The sequence below is a fragment of the Lepidochelys kempii genome, chromosome 1 (genome assembly GCF_965140265.1).
Source record: "Lepidochelys kempii isolate rLepKem1 chromosome 1, rLepKem1.hap2, whole genome shotgun sequence".
Classification (NCBI taxonomy): domain Eukaryota; kingdom Metazoa; phylum Chordata; order Testudines; family Cheloniidae; genus Lepidochelys; species Lepidochelys kempii.
In genome coordinates, this window is record NC_133256.1 from 140,374,648 (window position 1) to 140,394,259 (window position 19,612).

General features: G+C 40.9%; 1 protein-coding gene across 11 annotated transcripts in view; it reads left to right on the plus strand.

The window, feature by feature from the left end:
- The window catches only part of CNKSR2 (connector enhancer of kinase suppressor of Ras 2), a 369,205-nt gene that overhangs the window by 80,292 nt on the left and 269,301 nt on the right, over positions 1-19,612 (plus strand). For all 11 annotated transcript variants that reach the window (XR_012160437.1, XR_012160435.1, XR_012160434.1 and 8 more), the window contains one exon: positions 15,377-15,464. Coding sequence is in view for 8 of the 11 variants with exons in the window: in XM_073357190.1 (XP_073213291.1) it covers positions 15,377-15,464 (88 nt within the window). In the remaining 3 variants the exon portion in view is untranslated. The remainder of the gene's footprint in view (positions 1-15,376; positions 15,465-19,612) is intronic.

Consider the following 19,612-nt stretch of genomic DNA (forward strand, 5'->3'; position numbering starts at 1 on the left):
CAGAATTTTTAAAAAATGGATGCCTAATGTTGGACTTCTAAGTCCATATTTAGGCACCACGAGGGGTAATGTTTCTTAGTGGACAGAGTACTGAACAGGACTCGGGAGACCTGGATTCTAATCCTGGCTCTGCTGTTAACCTGCTGGGTCACTTTGGGTGAGTCGTTGTGCCTCAGCTACCCTATAAAATATAAATGATACTTACCTGTTTTGTAAAGCACTTTGAGCTCTCCTGATGAAAAGCCATAGGTAAGAGCTGGGTATTATTATTATTATTTATTATTTATTATGTAGTAAGTGTAACCTGGTTTATCAAAAGGCAAAGCACCTGGAAGCTCCCATTGACCTGGCAGTTCTGCATTTTTGAAAAGCGAGTTGTTTAGTTAAATGCCTAAATATAGACTTAGGAACCCAACGGAGATACCTATTTTAAAAAGCAGGAAAAGTCTTTTCCTTTAAGAACCATTTTGTTTAAAATATCTTTTGACATATTTTCTGATTTCTGATATCTGCACTTACAAAAGCACATTAATAATTAAGTCTCTACTGAGAATAACCTCATTGAAGGCACCTTTATTTTTAAAAATTAAACTTCAAACTTACCTGCAATTTCACTAGTTTTAACTTGCCTTTTTAAAATACTTTAGCTCTTCTTTGCTGAGGGTTAAAAGTAAATATTTAGGGCCTAGCACTCTTAAAAAATGCCAATAACGTAAGGCTACAGTTTCCTGCTTACCTGCTGCAGCACATTACAACTTGTACTATAATTATACATCCTGTTACATACATTTTTAGTGGCCGAAGTGGTGCAAGACTTAAAATGTTTGAGTCCAAAAGACTGTTGGGTGTTATGAAATGGAGGGATTTTTAATTGAAAATGTTTTAAAATAAATTAACTTTTTTATTATTTCTAAAATATAATTGCACTATCTATTGTGAAGTGTCCATCACACTTGTAGTACTATCACAGGCACCTCCTTTCCAATTTGCTGGGAGGTGCTCGACCTCCGGCTTAGCCCCACGCCACGCCCCCACTCCAGCCCTTTCCCCAAGTCCCCATTTCCCACCCCACCTCTTTCCACCCCATTCCTCCCCCTCCCCTGAGCAAGCCATGTCCTCGCTGCTCTACCGCCGAGCCTTTTTCCCCGAGGGTGCTCCAACCTATGTCACCTATGACTGTGCTATTGATTGGAGTTTATAATATGGATGTACTACACTTACTGATGGCAAGAGACTCTTAGAAGGTGATGAGATCAGCTGACAGTTGATTTCTCTGCCTCTATAAACATAAACTCTAGATGAAAACACACATGCCCTCATGCTTTTTCTTGAGGAATAATCAGCTTCTAAAATCCAAATTCAACATAATAGTTGCTCCATTTGAGCACTAATGTGTGACATGATATCCAAGGTTGTGTCAAGATTGCATACTTTAGGATTAGACACAAAGCCAAAGCCCCCTGTTAAGAGTGGATATGGCCCAGCAATGCATGCCCTGTCATTCTTTACTGAAATTATAATAAGATTATTTATAAAGGCAGCCACATTATATCAGTCATAGATAATACAACAGGCAAACAAAAAATTAAAAGAGAGTTAATAAAATCATCTTAAAAATATAGTTTCCAATTTTACTTTCTGTTACTTGCGCATTTGAGCTCATCTGGAACTGTGGCTGCTCTGCACCTCTGAAAATGGAATCTCAAGGTGTTTCAAATTTCATGGCACTCAGAAACTAGGGCAGCAAAAATGAGAGGCTACTTTTGAAAATGTTGTCTTTAGTACCTGAATGGGGTTTTCTAGAAACAATATTTGAATTTCACTTAATTATACAGTAAACAGATATTTTGAACAGGTATGTAATTTAAACATTCTTGTGTACGTTTTTGTGAAATTTTAAGATTTTCTTCTAGCATATAATAATTTTCATTCAGTAGGTCCATTTTTCCTCTTTCAGATGTCTCAAGGGGGCAGATTAATGGCTATGTATTCTTCCTTCTTCAGAGCATGAATGTCTGGAGATCCATAGGGTTCTGTCACTTCCTGTTAAATGGCAACTGGGGGAGATAGAAAGCTTCTTTTACACAGATATGGTTTTGCTACTATTAGTCCTAACAATCAAAGTTGAGCTCCAGACTTTGCTGTTGCAGAGATACTATGATGGTTGGTGCTACCTAAGATAAAATGGACTGAATTTTTCTGTTGAATAGTTCTAGCAGTATTTTTTGATAGGTTCTCTCAGTCAGAGTGTTTTTCTAGTATTTCTTTATGCCTTGAAGACCTGAAGACATTTTCTATATGATGCTTTTATAGCCAGGGTGGCTCAAGTGTCTGACTGCTTCTCATGGCTAGCCTTAGGGAAATCTGCATTTTATATCAAATCTTATTTTTCATGTAACTTCACTATTGTGCTTTCAGTGCCTGAGAGAGATGGGGGGACATTTGTGATTAAGTTGGCATAGACTTGCCCCATATAAAATGAAAGGGAGGCATTGAGGTAAAAGGGTGAGGGTTATTAGCATGCCTCCCCTCTGACAATAGTTTGCAGCCTTGGAGTGATTTGATGTATTTCTGTCCTTGGATTCTCGGGTGGCAGCTCTGGCTTACAGCAACTTTTTTCATCTGTGACAAATAAATTAATTAAAAGGAATAATGTGGACACTAACACAGTGATACAAGCCATTGTAACATCCAGACTGGATCACTGGTATGCACATTTACTTGGGGCCACCCTGGAAAAAGCAGCTAGTGGCTCCAGCTGGGTATAAATGCACCAGCTTGCTTCTTGGGTGGAGAGCACATAAAACTTGAGCTCCAGCTCTGCACTAGCAGTTTGTTCACTTCTTAATGCAATTTCAACTTGTTGGTTACAGCCTATAAAGACCTAAATGAGCTGGGCCCAGATATCCTTTTCCCCTATGGTCTGTTGAGACTTGTGATCTATTGGGTTACTCTTACTGTTGGTTCCCAGGGTTGAATTGACCATGGCTGGTATCAAGCCATTCTTTGTGGAGGGTCCATTCCTCTAGAATCTGTTTCTTCCAGTGACTGATCAGCACCAGAGATCAATGAGCATCAGGGAATAGTTTAAAATTTCTATTTTTGCCAACTTTTTAAAGTCTTTTGGTTTACTTAATAGTAGGGATTGGGAGTTTTTGTAGAAGGCTTCCATACCTCCATTTCCAGATGTGTCAGTCTGGCTGTTCTAGGCGCCTACATGGGAATCTGATTCAGGCACTCTGAAAAGTATCAGGGCTCAGGACATTAAGGTGGTTGTGGTTTGCTTACAAGAACACTTTGACTTCCCTCTTTCTCTCACCAAGCCATAGAATTCTCCTCTACTTCTACAAGGGGTGTTGTCCTAACGTTTTATAGTCATGTTTTTGTACTCTTTTCCCTGTTCCTCTGATCTTTTGCCTGTTAGAGCTTTGTTTTCTTTAAAAAAACCATCTTTGGGTACATTTAGATGCCAACTGGCTTGGAATACAGGCCTTGGCAACCAAAGAGCTGCCTTGAATTGCTGCTTTCTATGGGCTTACATCAAGCCCATGGGTCAAATAATACTGCCCCATATGTATGGACGTATTTTTGTTTAAGGAAATATGTTCAGGTATTACAGAATTATTATGTTGTGGCCATTTGGGTATCTCATACAACTACTGTTAAAATCTATCTCAGAGTTACTGTGAGCCATTGATTCTGCAGTCACAGCAAGTTATTTTCTCTTGAGATTAATAATATATAGCACTATTATAAATTCTTCTTTTCTGACATGGTAGATTCCTATTTTTTCTGTCTTTTAGGACTGATGCATTCTATCCTGTGGAGGAGAGTCTTCAGTGCTGTGTCTGTCTGTCTGGTACCTAATTACAAAGATAATCTGTTGTATCCCTTGAAATATGTGCTAACTACTTAGGCTAAGCAATATGTTCCACCTTATATTTAGCTGTGACACTGAGTACCTTTCCCAGACCTGAAGAAGAGCATTGTGTAGCTCAAAAGCTTGTCTCTCTCACCAACAGAAGTTGGTTCAATAAAGATATTTGCTCACCCTCCTTGTCTCTCTAAAGATCACCTGTAACAATCCTGTGGAATGTATTTCTCATCATCTCTATTGAATGGCTATTAGCCATAACATGCAGCCTTCAAAAATTGAGGCACTTTTTTTTTAATTGAAAACCTCTCTGAAATAGGGGAGAAGACGAAAAAAAAAAAAACAATTAGGCACTCGAATCACATTGGCAATGCACTGCTTTGTGTTTCTGGCCATGAAGCAGCAAAGTTTATAGATAACACAGAACTGAAGCAGCCACTGTAATGAGTAGAGCAGTGGTTCTCAAACTTTTGTATTGGTGATCCTTTCACACAGCAAGCCTCTGACTGTGACCCCCCTTATAAATTAAAAATACTTGTTTTATATTTAACGCTATTATAAATGCTGGAGGCAAAGCGTTTTAACCTCACAATCCCCTGAGGGGTCATGACCCCCAGTTTGAGAACCACTGGAGTAGAGAGTGCTATTTTACATCTTTTTATTAAAATATGCAAAGGAAAAAATAGAAAAAAGACCTAGGAAAATTGGAACAGTGGCAATAAAAAAAGCTCTGTCGAAAAGAAAATAAACAAAATAGTCAGAAAAAACTGATAAAAGGAATGAAAAAAAGACACAATAAAACATTCACCTTCCAAAAATGAACTGCAAAAAACACAGAGCTGACTGAGACAGTTTAAATGTAAGACTGATTACAAATTAAATGGAAAATAAAATTGAGTTTAAAAATTGTTTGTGCGCTGGAGATAAACATACAATTAAGGCAAACTAGAATGGAATCTTATATTGCAGACTGGTTTAGGGAGTGAAAGCTCAGTGAACTGTGGTTATGGCCACACAGTCTCAGTGCATAGCAATTCTATGGTATAAAGCCACTTTGTAAAAATGATACACTAATCTACTGAGTAAGAAGTTATCTGATCATAGCTGCTGACTTTATTGAAAAAGTACGCTTTTATTCCTGCTAGCCATGAAAATTCTGTTCCATCTTCGGAATCCTCATTAGAATTGTTTACAAAGTTTTGGTTGGGGTTGCTCTTGTATAGCCCCATTGAAAGTACCCTGTAAAAATTAATTGCAGTTGTGTGGTTCCATCTGAACTATTTTTCATTGAGTTCCATATCAAATGTATACAGTTAATCAGTTTTTTCTGTGAGCATCATAAACTCAACCAGGCTTCTGAGGGTCAAGCTATTGTTGTTTCTATCTCCAGCACCATTTTTAAGGTTCTACAACACAAATTGTACCCTTAGTGGCACCTGTGCACGCCTCACAGTTGGGTCCCTTTGTCCGGAGGCAGTAAGAAAATTGCAGAACAGTGACATCATAGAGGTGCCGCCTGAGAGAACACCCCGGAAGCCCTGACTGTCGAGCAGTGCAGCAGCCTTTAGAAGTCATCTTTTCTTCAGTTGGGACATGGCTAATTCATTGTTCTTGTATTTTGGTCTCTTTTATTCCTTCACACTGCTTCCAATGGGTTCCCCACACTTTCTGTGGTCCATATCTTTGCAGTCCCGCCAGAGGTGCTGGAACAGTTTTTTTTAGCGGGGGTGCTGAGAGCCATTGAACCACACTGTAAACCCTGTATATAACGGAAACCACTTCAAGCCAGGGGGTGCAGCAGCACCCCTTGTTCCAGCACCTATGGGTCTCACCTAAAGTTCTGAAATGAACCCTAGATTTGTGAATCTGAGGACCTCAAACATTAATGTACTTATCCTCACAACAATATTAAGCCCAGTTTACAGATGAGGAACTGAGTCACAGAGACTTTAAGTGACTTGTCCAATGGCACACAGGAAGTGTACAACAGAGCCAGGAACTGAAATCTGAACTGAGTCCCAGTCTAGGCCAGTTCAGTTTCTTAACCAGATCACCATTCTTCCTGCGATAAAGTTTAGCTGTATTCTGATGTGTCAAACAAAAAGGTTGTCTTTGTCTTCATCTAAAATTGGGCAAGGACTCCCAGTTCCTTGGTTATGCCTCTGCACTACTCTGTTTTTTTTTCCTACATGGGAAGCTCCTGCAAAATCAAGGACCTTTCAAGTTTCAATGAAGAGAGTACCTGTTTCTTCAGATCATGTTCTACCTCACATTCCAGCATGGGAAAACTCGATTTTAAAAGATAACATCCACCATTTTAGCTTCCAGAAAAGAGTTGCTCCTGCTCTACATTATAATGCCACCATTTCATGAACACTCTTAATAGAGAATGGTCCTTGTGTGACTTGCAGTAGCACTAAAATAGTTTGTGTGTATGGTCTCTCATCATCTGCCCCCTTTGCTCCACCAATGATATTAATTTTGATGCTCTGTTTATCTGCTTTTCCTGCATCCATCTGTATGTTCTGCCACGTTGCCCTCTGTTTGGAATGTCCTCTTAATTCTAGTCCACCAAACTGCTGTCTTTCTGACAAAGAAACCACTTCTGAAAACCTATTTTTGTGTGTGTCTCAACAGAACGTGGTCCAGTAAAAGATACTATCTCTCCCACATTGTCTCTCACGTATTTTCTGTTATCCAGAATGAGTCAATATAATAAACTGTAAAGAAAATTCCTAATTACTACTGTATCTGGGCTTCCCAATACACTTCTCTATTCTGTCTTGTTTAGGTTGTAAATTTTTTGGGGGTTGGAGCTGTCTGTATGTTGTGTCTTATGCAGAGCTGAGAGTAGGGTTGCCAACTTTATACTCGCACAAAACCGAACACCTTTGCTCCGCTCCCTACCCTGCCCCTCCTCTGAGACCCCACCCCTTCTCTGAGGTCCCATCCCCGCTCACTCCATCTCCCCTCCCTCTGTTGCTCACTCTCCCCATCCTTACTCACTTGCTCATTTTCACCAGGCTGGCTAGGGGGCTGGGGTGCGGGAGGGGGTGTGGGCTCCAGGGTGGAGCCAGAAATGAGGAGCTCAGAGTGTAGGAGGGGTCTCCAGGCTGGGGCAGGGAGTTGGGATTTGAGAGGGGGTGAGGGCTCCAGCTGGGAGTATGGGCTCTGGTGAGGGGCCAGAGATGAGGGATTTGGGGTGCAGGAGGGGGTTCTGGGCTGGGACTAAGGGGTTTGGAGGACAGGACGGGGATCAGGGCTGGGGAAGGGTGTTGAGGCACAGGAGGGGGAGTGCGGGCTCTGGCTGGGGGTGCAGGCTGTGGGGTGGGGTTGGGGGGTTTGGGGTGCAGGAGGGTGCTCCAGGTTAGGATTGAGGGATTTGGACGGCAGGAGGGAGATCAGGGATGGGGCTGTGGTAGGGGGTTGGGGCCTGGGAGAGAGTCAGGGGTGCAGGCTCTGGGTGGCGCTTACCTCAAGTAGCTCCTGGAAGCAGTGGCATGTCTATCCTCTGGCTTCTACGTGGAGGTGCGGCCAGGTGGCTCTGCGCGCTGCGCCATCTGCAGGCGCTGCCCCCGCGGCTCCAATTGGCTGTGGTTCCTGGCCAATAGGAGCTGCACAGGCAGTACTTGGGGCAGGGACAGCGTGCGGAAGCCCCCTGCTTGCGCCTCTGCATAGGAGCGGAGGGGTCATGCTTCCCGCGAACTGCCTGGCACGGAGGCTAGCAGTGCCGCCAACTGGACAGTCAGTGGCCTGGTCTGCGGTGCTGACTGGAGCCACCAGGATCCCTTTTTTGACTGGGTGTTCTGGTCGAAAACCGGACACTTGGTCACCCTAGCTGAGAGGAACGTTATGGGCTCTTAATAAATAATGAATGATGTCTATGTAATCTATGAAGTGTTTGTATTTGGAGAGTTGGATTGGGAAAGGACCGATCTCAAAATTCTACGGGATTCTTCATCGAAGCCTCGTGTACCATAATATAGCAGAGAAATGTTCATTTAAGAATTGAAGAAAATTTAGTTGATATTTTGTGCAGTAACCACCACAGTATTTTCACAAGGGTGTTAATTGTGTATTAGGTATTTTTACAGGGAACATTGGATTTCTTAGTGTGCTGTTTGTCCTAGCCACGTGCGGACTGGCAGGGCCAGCCCACAACATTTTGGCACCTGAGGTGGGGAGCTCAAATGATGCCCCCATGTCACCTCGCTTGGGCCAAAACTTTGAAACGCTGGGTCCTAGTGGCGCCCCCCCACAGTCTGGCACCTGAGGCAGCCACCTCAGTTCGCCTCATGGTAAGGCCAGCCCTGTGGATTGTTACTCAATCTGTCTTTCACAGCTGCTGAACCGTAACATGATCCATGTTTTCTCCCCAGTACTGGCCACAGCTTGCATATCAAATGCTTAAACTACTGCTACAATATACATTAAACATTATGAAATGGGAACAAAAACATTTTGTGGTGGTGAGATGTTTTTTTCCAACCAGTCAGTCTGATGCTTAGAGAAGAATTAACAGGCTGAGATACCCACTAGTTTGACAATTTAGCATCCCGGTGTCTTATATGTGAAAAAGCAGACTAAAAAAGTCAGTTAGAAGCCCTACTCTTCCTACCTATGTTTAATAAGGAGAAAAAGGTGGTAATCTACAGTAGCAGGCTGATGAATGTTGTCTTTCACGAAAAGTAGGAGTTCTTAAATTTCACACCAAGAAGGTAGATTAAGGAAATTAATTCCTCTGAGGTGCAAGAGACTGTGACCTCAACTGAGCAAAGCTACTCCTCAAAGCACTTAAACACATACTTAAGTCCTGTTGTAATGGGATGTAAGTATGTGCCTAAAATTAAGTGCATTGCTGAATAGATATGGACAGCTGAATCGGGACCTATAAGCCTTCCTGCTCTCAGCTGTGTATGCTGGTACCCTGGAACGCAATTTAGGATTCCTATTTATATGTCCAGTACAGCATGTGCTGATTCACCCATTGCCGTTCAAATACAGAAGTGTCTTAGTGTTCAGCTTTAGTACATTCTTTGAATGCTTTGGATTGCAGTAATTTCACTGTAGAATTCACCTTTCACTAAGAAATTGTTCTCTTTTTGCCACTGTGCTATGTTCAGTAAGACTATTTTGTGTGCATTTTATAGCACTTAAAAATAGTTGGATTTCTTTCTCTCATTGTTTTCAGTCAATGAACCTTACCCACAATGTGGTTGGTTTTTAGTTGCAGAGGAAAAGGTAATAACAGGTATGCATTGCCTGGAAGTATGGTGCCTAACGTGTTCCCAGTCACCAAAATGTGTTAAACCAATAACTCATACTTTGAAAGTACCAATCCCCTTCACTTTGTGCTGTGATTTTGTACAACCTTGTGAGCCATGTTTGGTTGTTTGTTGTCCTGACAGTTGTTTAGTATTCCATGAGGTGAAAAAACAATTAATTGTGTCTATAAATAGATAAAAAAAAATGAATCTATGTGCTTTTCTGTCAGTTTTTCAGTTTGTTGTCCATGGGCCTTATATTCCCTTTATTTACTCCCCTTTATGTTTGTTTGAATTGGGGTAATGAACATATCAATAAAATTGTTACGCACTTACTCCTGTTAGTGCCACAGGAGCAGCTGCAAATGTTTAACAAAGCATTAATTTAAAAGTTTCTTTTATTCAATGTAAAGTTCATTGGATTTCCTGCTTATAGTGAATTAAACAGTCCAATTACAAGTGCAAGTAAAACATGGTATATGACAGTCTACCACCATGATTCTTAGATGGGATACTGACACAGTTACATGTACTACAATGCAAACTACTATGTTTTTCTTCGTTTGTTTGGGGTTTGTTTGCCTTGCCTCTCCTCTCTGAGGGTTGAATTATGATACAGACTGGATTATCCTGAAATTTTTTATGCTAGAAGAAACTCTCAAAATGGGTTCTGGTTATTAAGTTTAAGTTCTTTTGCACACTTGTCCTCCTTGATCTGATTCTAAGATAAGAATGAGGTTAACTCTAGGCATCACGTTACTTCTACTCTGATAAAAGTGTTTGTTTCTATTGTCAGTAGTGGAACTTAGTTACTGCATTTGTTAACATTTTTGTTAATAAGACATTTAGGTCATACAAATACAAATTGTGTTAAGTGATGCATTTGTTTACAAACACTTTCATTTTCAGAACTACAGCTCAGAGTAGGGGTTACCAGTACTTTGCCTCGACCAAGTCAAATCAAACAGAAGGTGGAGGATAAATGTGAATGTGTCTGATTATGATATTGAAAGATGTATGGTCTGGAAGTACCAAGTTTATGCATCCTCATGGATACAAAGGAACCATGGGGGGGAGGGATAGCTCAGTGGTTTGAGCGTTGGCCTGCTAAACCCAGGGTTGTGAGTTCAATCCTTGAGGGGGCCATTTAGGGATCTGGGGCAAAAATTGGGGATTGGTCCTGCTTTGAGCAGGGGGTTGGACTAGATGACCTCCTGAGGTCCCTTCCAATCCTGATATTCTATGATTCTTTTAGTGTTCTGTCTTTTAGTTTTTAATGTACTCTTGAACTATAATTTTCATTTGTTTGCAATCATTGGTTACATATGGCTGTTGAGAAGAATAATCTATAACATACAGAACAGTAACATGAGACTAAACCATTGTTACTTAAGATGCATTCTTTTAGCTGATTCTTCTCCCAATTCTGTAGTGTGAATTTAATAGTGAACTTATCAACTTTTTAAAATTCCTAAAAGGTTGTGATATCACTAGTGATTTAATGAAAGTCCCAATTAAAAACAAACAAACCTTCTATGGCTCTTGTTTTTATTTACTTTGTCAAACAGCAGTTAGAAAAAACTATTAATCTAAAAAGGCTGACAGAGAGAGTAGATAGGAAATGCTGGGGAGGCCAGTGGGAGGAAATCAATAGGATTTATAGCACTTCTTGCATTATTGCCACATTTTTTGTGGATGTTGCAGAGGAAGGGAATCTTCAGAAAGGTTTTGAATGGACAAAGCATAACTTTATGAAAGACTGGGAAAGAGAGGGTATTCCGCACATATAGAGACAAACATGGAAAAAGTTCTAGGGATGGCTATGGGAGAGGAGGGTAAATGGGGCATGAAGGCTGACGTCACTTCTAAAAGTGAGCGAATGTAATAGGGCCCCAATCCAGCACAGCATTTGAGCATGTGTATAACTTTAAAGATGTGACAAGTCAGACTAGTCACATCCTTGAAATGATATACATACTTAGGTGCTTTCCTGGATCGGTGTCTTAAATGCTAGCTGAGAGTGGTAGGTCAGAGGAAAGTAGAGTAGTTTGCTTTTGAAGGAAGAGGGCAGAAGTTGAAACTTTATAGAGTTGGCTGGGGACTTAAAAGAAGTAGGGAGGATGTGTTCTGACTGGGTGTGGAATGCCTTTTTACCTGTTGCATTTTTGATGGATTCAAATGGCATTATCACACGTGTGAGGAGGTTGTTGTGATAATCAATCACAAGGTTATCAAGATGTAACAGTTACGTGCTGCTATTTAGGTTTGGTCTGTCCTGTCTGGAAATAAATTGATAATTTTAATATAATGTAAAACAATGTTACACGCCTTACTGTCAAGGTGGACATTTTATTAATGAAAACAGGATTTTATGTGTCAAATTGAGGCTTCAAATTGTGTCCATCATGGAGTTTGGCCAGTGATCCTATACTAAACATCCTAGATGAAATTTTCAAAATTCATTTAGAAGTGGAAGTCTCATTGAAATTCAATGTTTGAAAATGAGATTAGCCTCACCCACCTTGTTTCTCACCATTTTTTGTTGATTTTAGCTGCTGGAATGAGACAATTGCTTACTAGTTTTCTGCCTCCCCTGCCCCAAAATCCACTTACCCTTACCATTGTTACTAGTTTCATTTTGTATTTTCAGTGTCCGTTTTCTCATTTTTGTTTTTAGGTTCCATTTGTTTTTGTTAACTTACATTTGCAGTCCATGTGCCATTTTTTTGTTCTTTAATTTGAGTTAAACCCAATTTATTTGGGTATTTTCAATGTTCTTCATTAAGAACAATGCTCATAAAGGCTTCATTGTTGTCTTTATGAACTGTGTAACCTAATGAATAGTAGAACTATGAGAGATCATGCTGCATTAGAACCAAAAGCCTACCATAGAATTTTGTTTGGAAAAATGCTAGAGGCTTTGAGCCATCAAATAGATTCCAGCTGTGTAATTTGAAGATCAAATTGTAATAACATCCAAACATAAAGTAAAATAATACCATTTGTGGCTTGAACCCATTCGTTCTAAATAATGGTGAGAGTCATAAATGAGTATCATCTTTTTAAATCATTGCTTTAGAAGGGTTTTCTCATCTTAACAGTGGCAATTGTGAATGAAAATAAATACAAATATTTGTGACCCTTTTGGATACAATAGTCTTGTTTTAAGAGATTCTAGCTCATAACTGAAGAGTTAATTCAGGTTTCAAACATATAATAAGTTCATATTTTTATTGTAATTTGGCTAAGGTAGGTGGGGTGTGTGTGTGTGTGTTAGGTAGACGTTGTATACTGTACACATGTTGTTGTAGTGTGTGTATATATAAAAGCTGCATGTAAATAGTGATTGTAGCGTTTGACAAGTTGCTTTTGTCAAGCACCCTTGAACTCCTGACATGCACTCTGTCCACTAATCCATCACTTTCAGGACTGCTTCTAGTTTTCCTAGCCTCTGCACAGCTTCTACCAGCCATACTTCCATTATAAAAAGAACACACTGCCAGAGGAATATTACCTTCCTCCATCTAATATATGGAATTTCCTCCCCCAGAATTACATCAAATTGAGGTGCATATTCAGTTCTGACAAATTGTATCTTGTGACTTATGAGGGCTAGAATGGGAGTTTTAAACCATTAGAAAGGGGAGGAGATTCCGTTTTTCTGTTGGGAAACACAGCTAGTTCTTCAGAAAGTTCCAGGATAGCTGACTTAAAAATTGCAATATTATAGCACTTGGAGAAACTATTGTAGAAACCTATAAGAACTATCTAAAATATACTAGTTATGATGACTCTTGTCTACAGAGCTTTTTATTACTGAACTCATGGTTACTGGACTTTGGCTGGCTTTGCAGTAGGAAAAATATCAACAAAAATGGTAAAACTCTAAACATTTCCTGTAAAGTATGTGACATACAGAAGATACATGATGACATAATATAAAGTTTTTATTGATATTCATTTTGGGGTGGCTGAATTACTTACATGAGTGGACTCCGAGCTTATCTCAAATGAGTGGCAATAATACCTTTATATCACAGCATCATGTTTTTTTTATACTTGTTCTTTCAGTGTTTTGTGTGTGTGTGTGTGTGTGAGAGAGAGAGAGAGAGAGAGAGATTCAACTGATCGGGACATACAGGTGAATGAACAACACACAAGGGATGGATTTTAAGCATCAGGAAATAATGTTGTTCAACATTGGAGGGAAACACTTCCCGCTCCCACATAGTAGGCATTTATCCATGGCAGTGTTCCGGAGTCCCACTAAACAACCAGTAACTCGATGTAGACCCACCTAGGCCCACCCCTTGGATTCAGCTCACTTCTGAATCCTCCCCACCTTTTCCCACATGGAGGGATATAGAAGTTGCCAAAAGAGGATATCAGCCTGCAAGAACTTCAGGTCTCCTTTTTTCCTATTGGCAAAACCATAAACACCAACTCTGTGGGTGCTCCAGGGCTGGAGCATTCATGGGGGAAAAAAATGGCAGGCAGCCCCCCTGTCAGTACCTCCACCTTCCCCCAGCGCCTCCCACCTGCTGCGGATCAGCTGTTCCGCAGCATGCAGGAGGTGCTGGGGGAAGGGGGCAGTAGCGAGGGCAGGGCATGCTTGGGGGAGGGGTGGAATGGGACAGGAAGAGGAAGACAGAGGTGGTGCAGGGGCAGGGCAGGGTAGGAGTGGGGCCTTGGGGAAAAGGGTGGAGTGGGGACAGGGTAGGTGTGGGGACTTGGGGGAAGGGGTGGAATGGGGGCAGGGTCTGTGGTGGAGCCGGGGGGGGAGCACCTCCCAGCACATTAGAAAGTTGGTGCCTATGGGCAAAAGGACCACCAGCATGATATTTACCTCTTGGAGCTGGTCCCTTTTAGCCTTTACCATAGTGGACACTGGCCACAAGTTAAACACTCTTACTTTGCTAATATTGAACATTAAGACTTATTGTTATAACCTAACTGTGTCTCAATGATGCTGTGAGGAAGGCAAAAAACTCCATGATACCTCTTACCAGTTTTGTCCAAAGGGAAAAAAACTTTCCTGATACTGAAACAGGTGATCAGTCAGACCTGTAGCATCCTAAAAAACATGGCACGAACACTGCAACAAAGGGGAGGGAGAGTGGGGAAGCTAGCCAGAGCAAGACATTTTTGAAAAGCCTACAGGAGTTTAACTAGGTGGTGGGGGCCATGAGAGCCAATTGGTTAGCTTGTTCACCCATCCCCAGCCAGTGGTTAGGTGATGGGCCCAAAGTGGGAGCGTCTATGGCCCACATACCTACAAGCACTGCATCCATCCCAGGCAGTCCATTGAACATTCCTTCCCAGTTGATTGTGGACAGATACCATCCATGTAAAACTGTCAATGTGCCCAAATCCTCATTAGCAACATGCCTACTGTTAAAATCTTGGACTTGTCCTATAGAGACTTCCAGTCCTGCCAAAGAGTATGATAGTTTGTTTAAAATGGAAAAGAGACATAAGTGCTAGACTAAGATAACTTGAGACCAAGTCTGTATTTGAATGTAGTTCTTCAATAGTGAAAGGCGAGGACTGCTGTCCTCAGAAAATGTATCTTTAGTAATATTTTAAAATTCTTATAACAAAACCCCTGGGATTGAAAGATCCTGGCTCCAAATCAACCTTTGAACCAAAGAACCAAAGAACCTCTGCTTCTTAGAAAGTCTATTCTGATTGTGACTGTTTTGCCCTTTTTAGAAGCCGACCTAAGGGCTTGACCCAGAGTATTTCTATTGACTTCCCTGGGCTTTAGTTCAGACCCTAAGACACTCAGTACATTAGCCAAATGTATTAATGACTGTATTCATACCTGGGCACCAGCTGTACAACATATGGAAACAATAGCTTTTCTTTTCTCAGTAACTGTGCGCTTAGACTACCTCAAAAGACATGCCCCTGTATACCTGGGACTCGTATGGTAAAGTGGAGGCAGTTTCAGAAAGAAGCTTCAGCTCTTGAGGAGATGATGCCTCTATGATTAGAACTTCTCTCAAAATGATTTAAAAAATCCTGAAAAGCCAAGAAGACAGTTGAAGTAGCCATTTTCTAAAACTATGTTCTGGTACATACATCAGAAATATTGAAAATCCATTGTTAGCATTGTATTATTCTGTCCTATTAAGAATTAGTATTAAAGCAATCTGTGTTTAAAGTGCATTATGTGCCACTGAAGCGGGGAAAAAATCATCTTCCCTATGAACATTCTTTCTTTTTCTTTTTTTAGATCACCTTTTGCTGCTGTGACAGATTACTCAGTAACGAGAAATAATGTCATACAGCTCTGCCTGGAATTAACAACAATTGTACAACAGGTATGAGACTATACACTTATTCTCATTTGAATTTATTGTTGCCTATTTAATGGTAAGTGGCCCTTTGCAACTAAATTGAATCATTTTATGTCACCCATTTTTCTGTGTCCAGTTACAGCATAAAAGGAAAACGGTTGTGTTAGTAAAAAACTTTTTAGAAATGTCTGTTTCAATATCTGCATAACTTTGATTTTGGCTGTCCTATGCTTGTACTTCTCTCCTGTGTTGCAATGCTGATCTTTATTGTGAATTCCTTAGTCTATATAATTGTCAAGTTGAAAATTCCTATTTGATATTGTATTTTACTTGTAATAGTTTCTCACTTATTTTTCATTAAATGGAGTAGTTCAGAAGATCTCTTTGTATTACTCTGCATTTGTGCAGTCACCTTCATTTTTGCACAATTCATAATACCTAGAATCTTCTGCAGATAGTGTATATTTTCTAATCTGTCTAAAATGTTATATATTAGTTTTCTTAAATTCGGACTTCAAGAGAGCCACAAGCAGTTACTTAGTCTTTTGCTTAAAGGTCTGACTTCACTTTCCCGAAATAGAAGGGAAAATTGCTTGCATTCTGAGGGTGTATATAACCTAGAACCTTCCCCAGTTTCCATAATTTTGGGGGGATTTACTGATGAAAAGTTCTATAGAACAATAATACCGTGTGTGTCTTCAGTTTGGACCTGTCCCCACTCTTGGCTATCCTTCTTCCGGTAAAAGTGAAAAGCAACTTTTGTTATAGTCCAAACCAATGTTGGCACCCACTCCATTAGATGGATTAATGCTAGAAATTAAAGTAGTTCTCTTCAGCTGAGTGATATACCTTTGATTCGAACAGCCCAAAGATCTGTCCTGGTGTTTTCCAGTGCCCCTATGATTAACGTGGCTGTAATCAATTGCCTTTAAATCTTGTTAATTATATAGGTTTAGTTAATACCCCTGTTTGTTATCTAATTTTTGAGGGGCCAGTTGTGAATTCCCATTCAACAGTGAATTAATTTTATAGGCTATCCAGAGAGTCTACCCTATTTTATCTCATGATGTTTTTGTTTCTTAAAAATGCAAAGCTGAAGGACTACTTATTTGTTAGTTATGATTCCTGACTGGAGAATAGATGGCATGAGGGATTAGATAATAAATTCTGTATTTTGGATGGATTATTTTTAAATGAAAGGATGGTTTTGTTTGCTTCGGAATATTTTAGTCCTTATGAGTTGTTATTCATTTCTATGAACCTGTGGTGCCCCTTGCTTTTTGATTTGACCTGTGCAAACCCAGTAGAATTCAGCTTGCAGTGGTGTATTGACAAAATCAAACCTGTAGTTTAGGTCTGAGGGTTTTATTGAAGGCTAGAGTTGTACCTTCAGGCATGTTGGAAGTTAGAGCTGAACAAACTCAAAACCACAAGAGCTCAATCAAAGCTTTAATCCTTCCTGCCCCACAAATTACTCCATATCTACTAACCCCCCACTCACACACTGATCCTATTTATTATTAGTGTTCTCAAGGTGGAGTGCTGGTCGCTGCTTCTCTGGGCTTGGCCTATTCCTGGTGATTAAGAGGTACCAGTTAACTGCCCCTCCCATCGTCTATTTTTTGGTGGGGACAAGAGACTCAAAAGATTCCCACTGACCAAAAATGTTCAGTTTTTCAATGGAGGTTGGGAGGCATCCTGGTTTCTCTTTCCCCCGCTCTCCTACTGCTTTCCAGTAAAAAGTGGGAGGGAGACTGACTTGCCTGTTGCAGTAGGCTATGCTCTAAGGCCAGGGATAGAATCATAGAAGATTAGGGTTGGAAGAGACCTCAGGAGGTTATCTACTCCAATCCCCTACTCAAAGCAGGACAAACACCAACTAAATCATCCCAGCCAGGGCTTTGTCAAGCTGGGCCTTAAAAATCTCTAAGGATGGAGATTCCACCACCTCCCTATGTAAACCATTCCAGTGCTTCACCACCCTCCTAGTGAAATAGTGTTTCCTAATATCCAACCTACACCTCCCCCACTTCAATTTGAGACCATTGTTCCTTGTTCTGTCATCTGCCACCACTGAGAAGAGCCAAGCTCCATCCTCTTTGGAACCCCCCTTCAGGTAGTTGAAGACTGCTATCAAATCCCCCCTCACTCTTCTCTTCCTCAGACTAAACAAGCCCAGTTCCCCCAGTCTTTCCCCGTAAGTCATGTGCCCCAGCTTTCTAATCATTGTCTTGGCTCTCTGCTGGACTCTCTCCAATTTGTCCACATCTTTTCTGTAGTGGGGGGCCCAAAACTAGATGCAGTCGTCCAGAAGTGGCCTCACCAGTGCTGAATAGAGGGGAATAATCACTTCCCTCGATCTGCTGGCAATGCTCCTACTAATGCAGCCCAATATGTTGTTAGTCTTCTTGGTAACAAGGACACACTGCTGACTCATATAGAAACTATGGGCTTCATTTCCTATTGCCAGAGAATACCTAATTACCATGCCAAGCCTTATTGGACTCTACTTACTCAAAGTAATGCAGGGCTTCTGCAGTAGAAGGGGGTTGGTTTTTCTCTCATGTCCATATAGGAAGTTGTGGGAGGGAGAGGTCAGACAACTTTCCTTACCACCCAGAAGGCAGTGCCCCGTCTGCTTGCTCACCAAAAATGAAGGAAGAGGGCAGCTGTCAAGAAATGGAGTGTTGAGGCATGGTGGGAGGGAGGTGGGCCAGCCAATTGGCTGGTTTGGGGCACAGAACTTTTGTGAGATTTCACCATTGTGAAAACCAGCCATTTGAATGGCTTTATTCGTTTGCTATGAACTTTTTGCCCAGCTTGGTTTGACTTATCTTTGTATCTTGTGCAACAAATATGTCTTGCCTTGGTTGTATAATAAATTCTTTTTACTTCTTTTTTTAAAGTCAGTAATTTTACAATTCCAGAATTTGATTGAGTTTGCATTTCATTTGGCTAAGAGAAGAACTAAGCGCTCTAGTTGGTTTCTTTGTGGTTTAAAGTATGTGTTTGTCCTATAAAACTTATTAGAGCCCTTCTTGTGCTTTGCGAAAAGGGCCATACCTCAGAGAATGGCTGTGTGGGCATCTCTTGCCAAAGTTGCACCTGTCACTATCTGTAGTCATGGCTGTAGGTCAGGAGTAGTCAATTATATTTTTGTCAAGGTCCATATTTCTTGGACAAGGTATAGTCAAGGTCCAGATTCCAGAGAAAATAATAAAAAATAAGAATAATGATTACAATAGGTAAATAAAAAGATTTCAGGGTCTGTTCAAAAGTGTCTGATGGTCCGAATTTGGCCAGCGGTCTACCTATTGACACCCTTGCACATCGTTGTCCATCACTTAATGTGACTGAAAATGCCTCCTATTCCTTTTCACAGGTCTATTTTTTTTTACTAACTGGGGAGCTTGTAACTTATCAATCATTTCCTCACAAATTCATCCCCCTTCTCATTACTGCCAGTTCCTTACATTTTTTGAAAAGTACATTCAACCTTTGAAATGGGGGAGGTCTGAGAGTTATTCACCTACAGGAGTAACAGCAAATTTTATTCACTTGCCACGACAAAAGAGAAGACTCATCATCCCCAAAGGTAACATTAAGCCCCAATCAAGAAAGCACTGCAGCATGACACTTAACATGTGCTGAAGCTATCTTGGGACTTTAGTCAGGACAGGGACAATGATAAATTCCATTGCTGGTCCCAAACTCATCTGTTCTGATTTTTATTTACAGCACGTATGTTCCATTCCAGTAACTTAGTATCTATTCACTGATCTTTTGTTTCATATGATCATAGAGTTTAAGGCCAGAAGAGACTACTAGATCATCTAGTCTGACCTCCTCTATATCACAGGCCACGAGCACCACCTAGCACCCTCACACTAAATCCAACAGTGGCAATTAAACCAAAGTACATGAGAACCCCCAGGAGACTAGACTATTATGTGCAGGTAGAGAATAGGAGGGATCGAGGTGCACCAGTGCTCAGGGCCCCCTCAATGGCAGAGAAATGATGAAGTGAGAAATGCCCAGATAATCCTGGCAGGTGAGCTGCATCCACATGCTACTGAGGAAGGTGAAAACCCCCTGAAGTCTCTGCTAATCTGACCTTGGGGAAAATTCCTGCCTGACCCCATGTGTGGTGATCAGTTGGACCCTGAGCATGT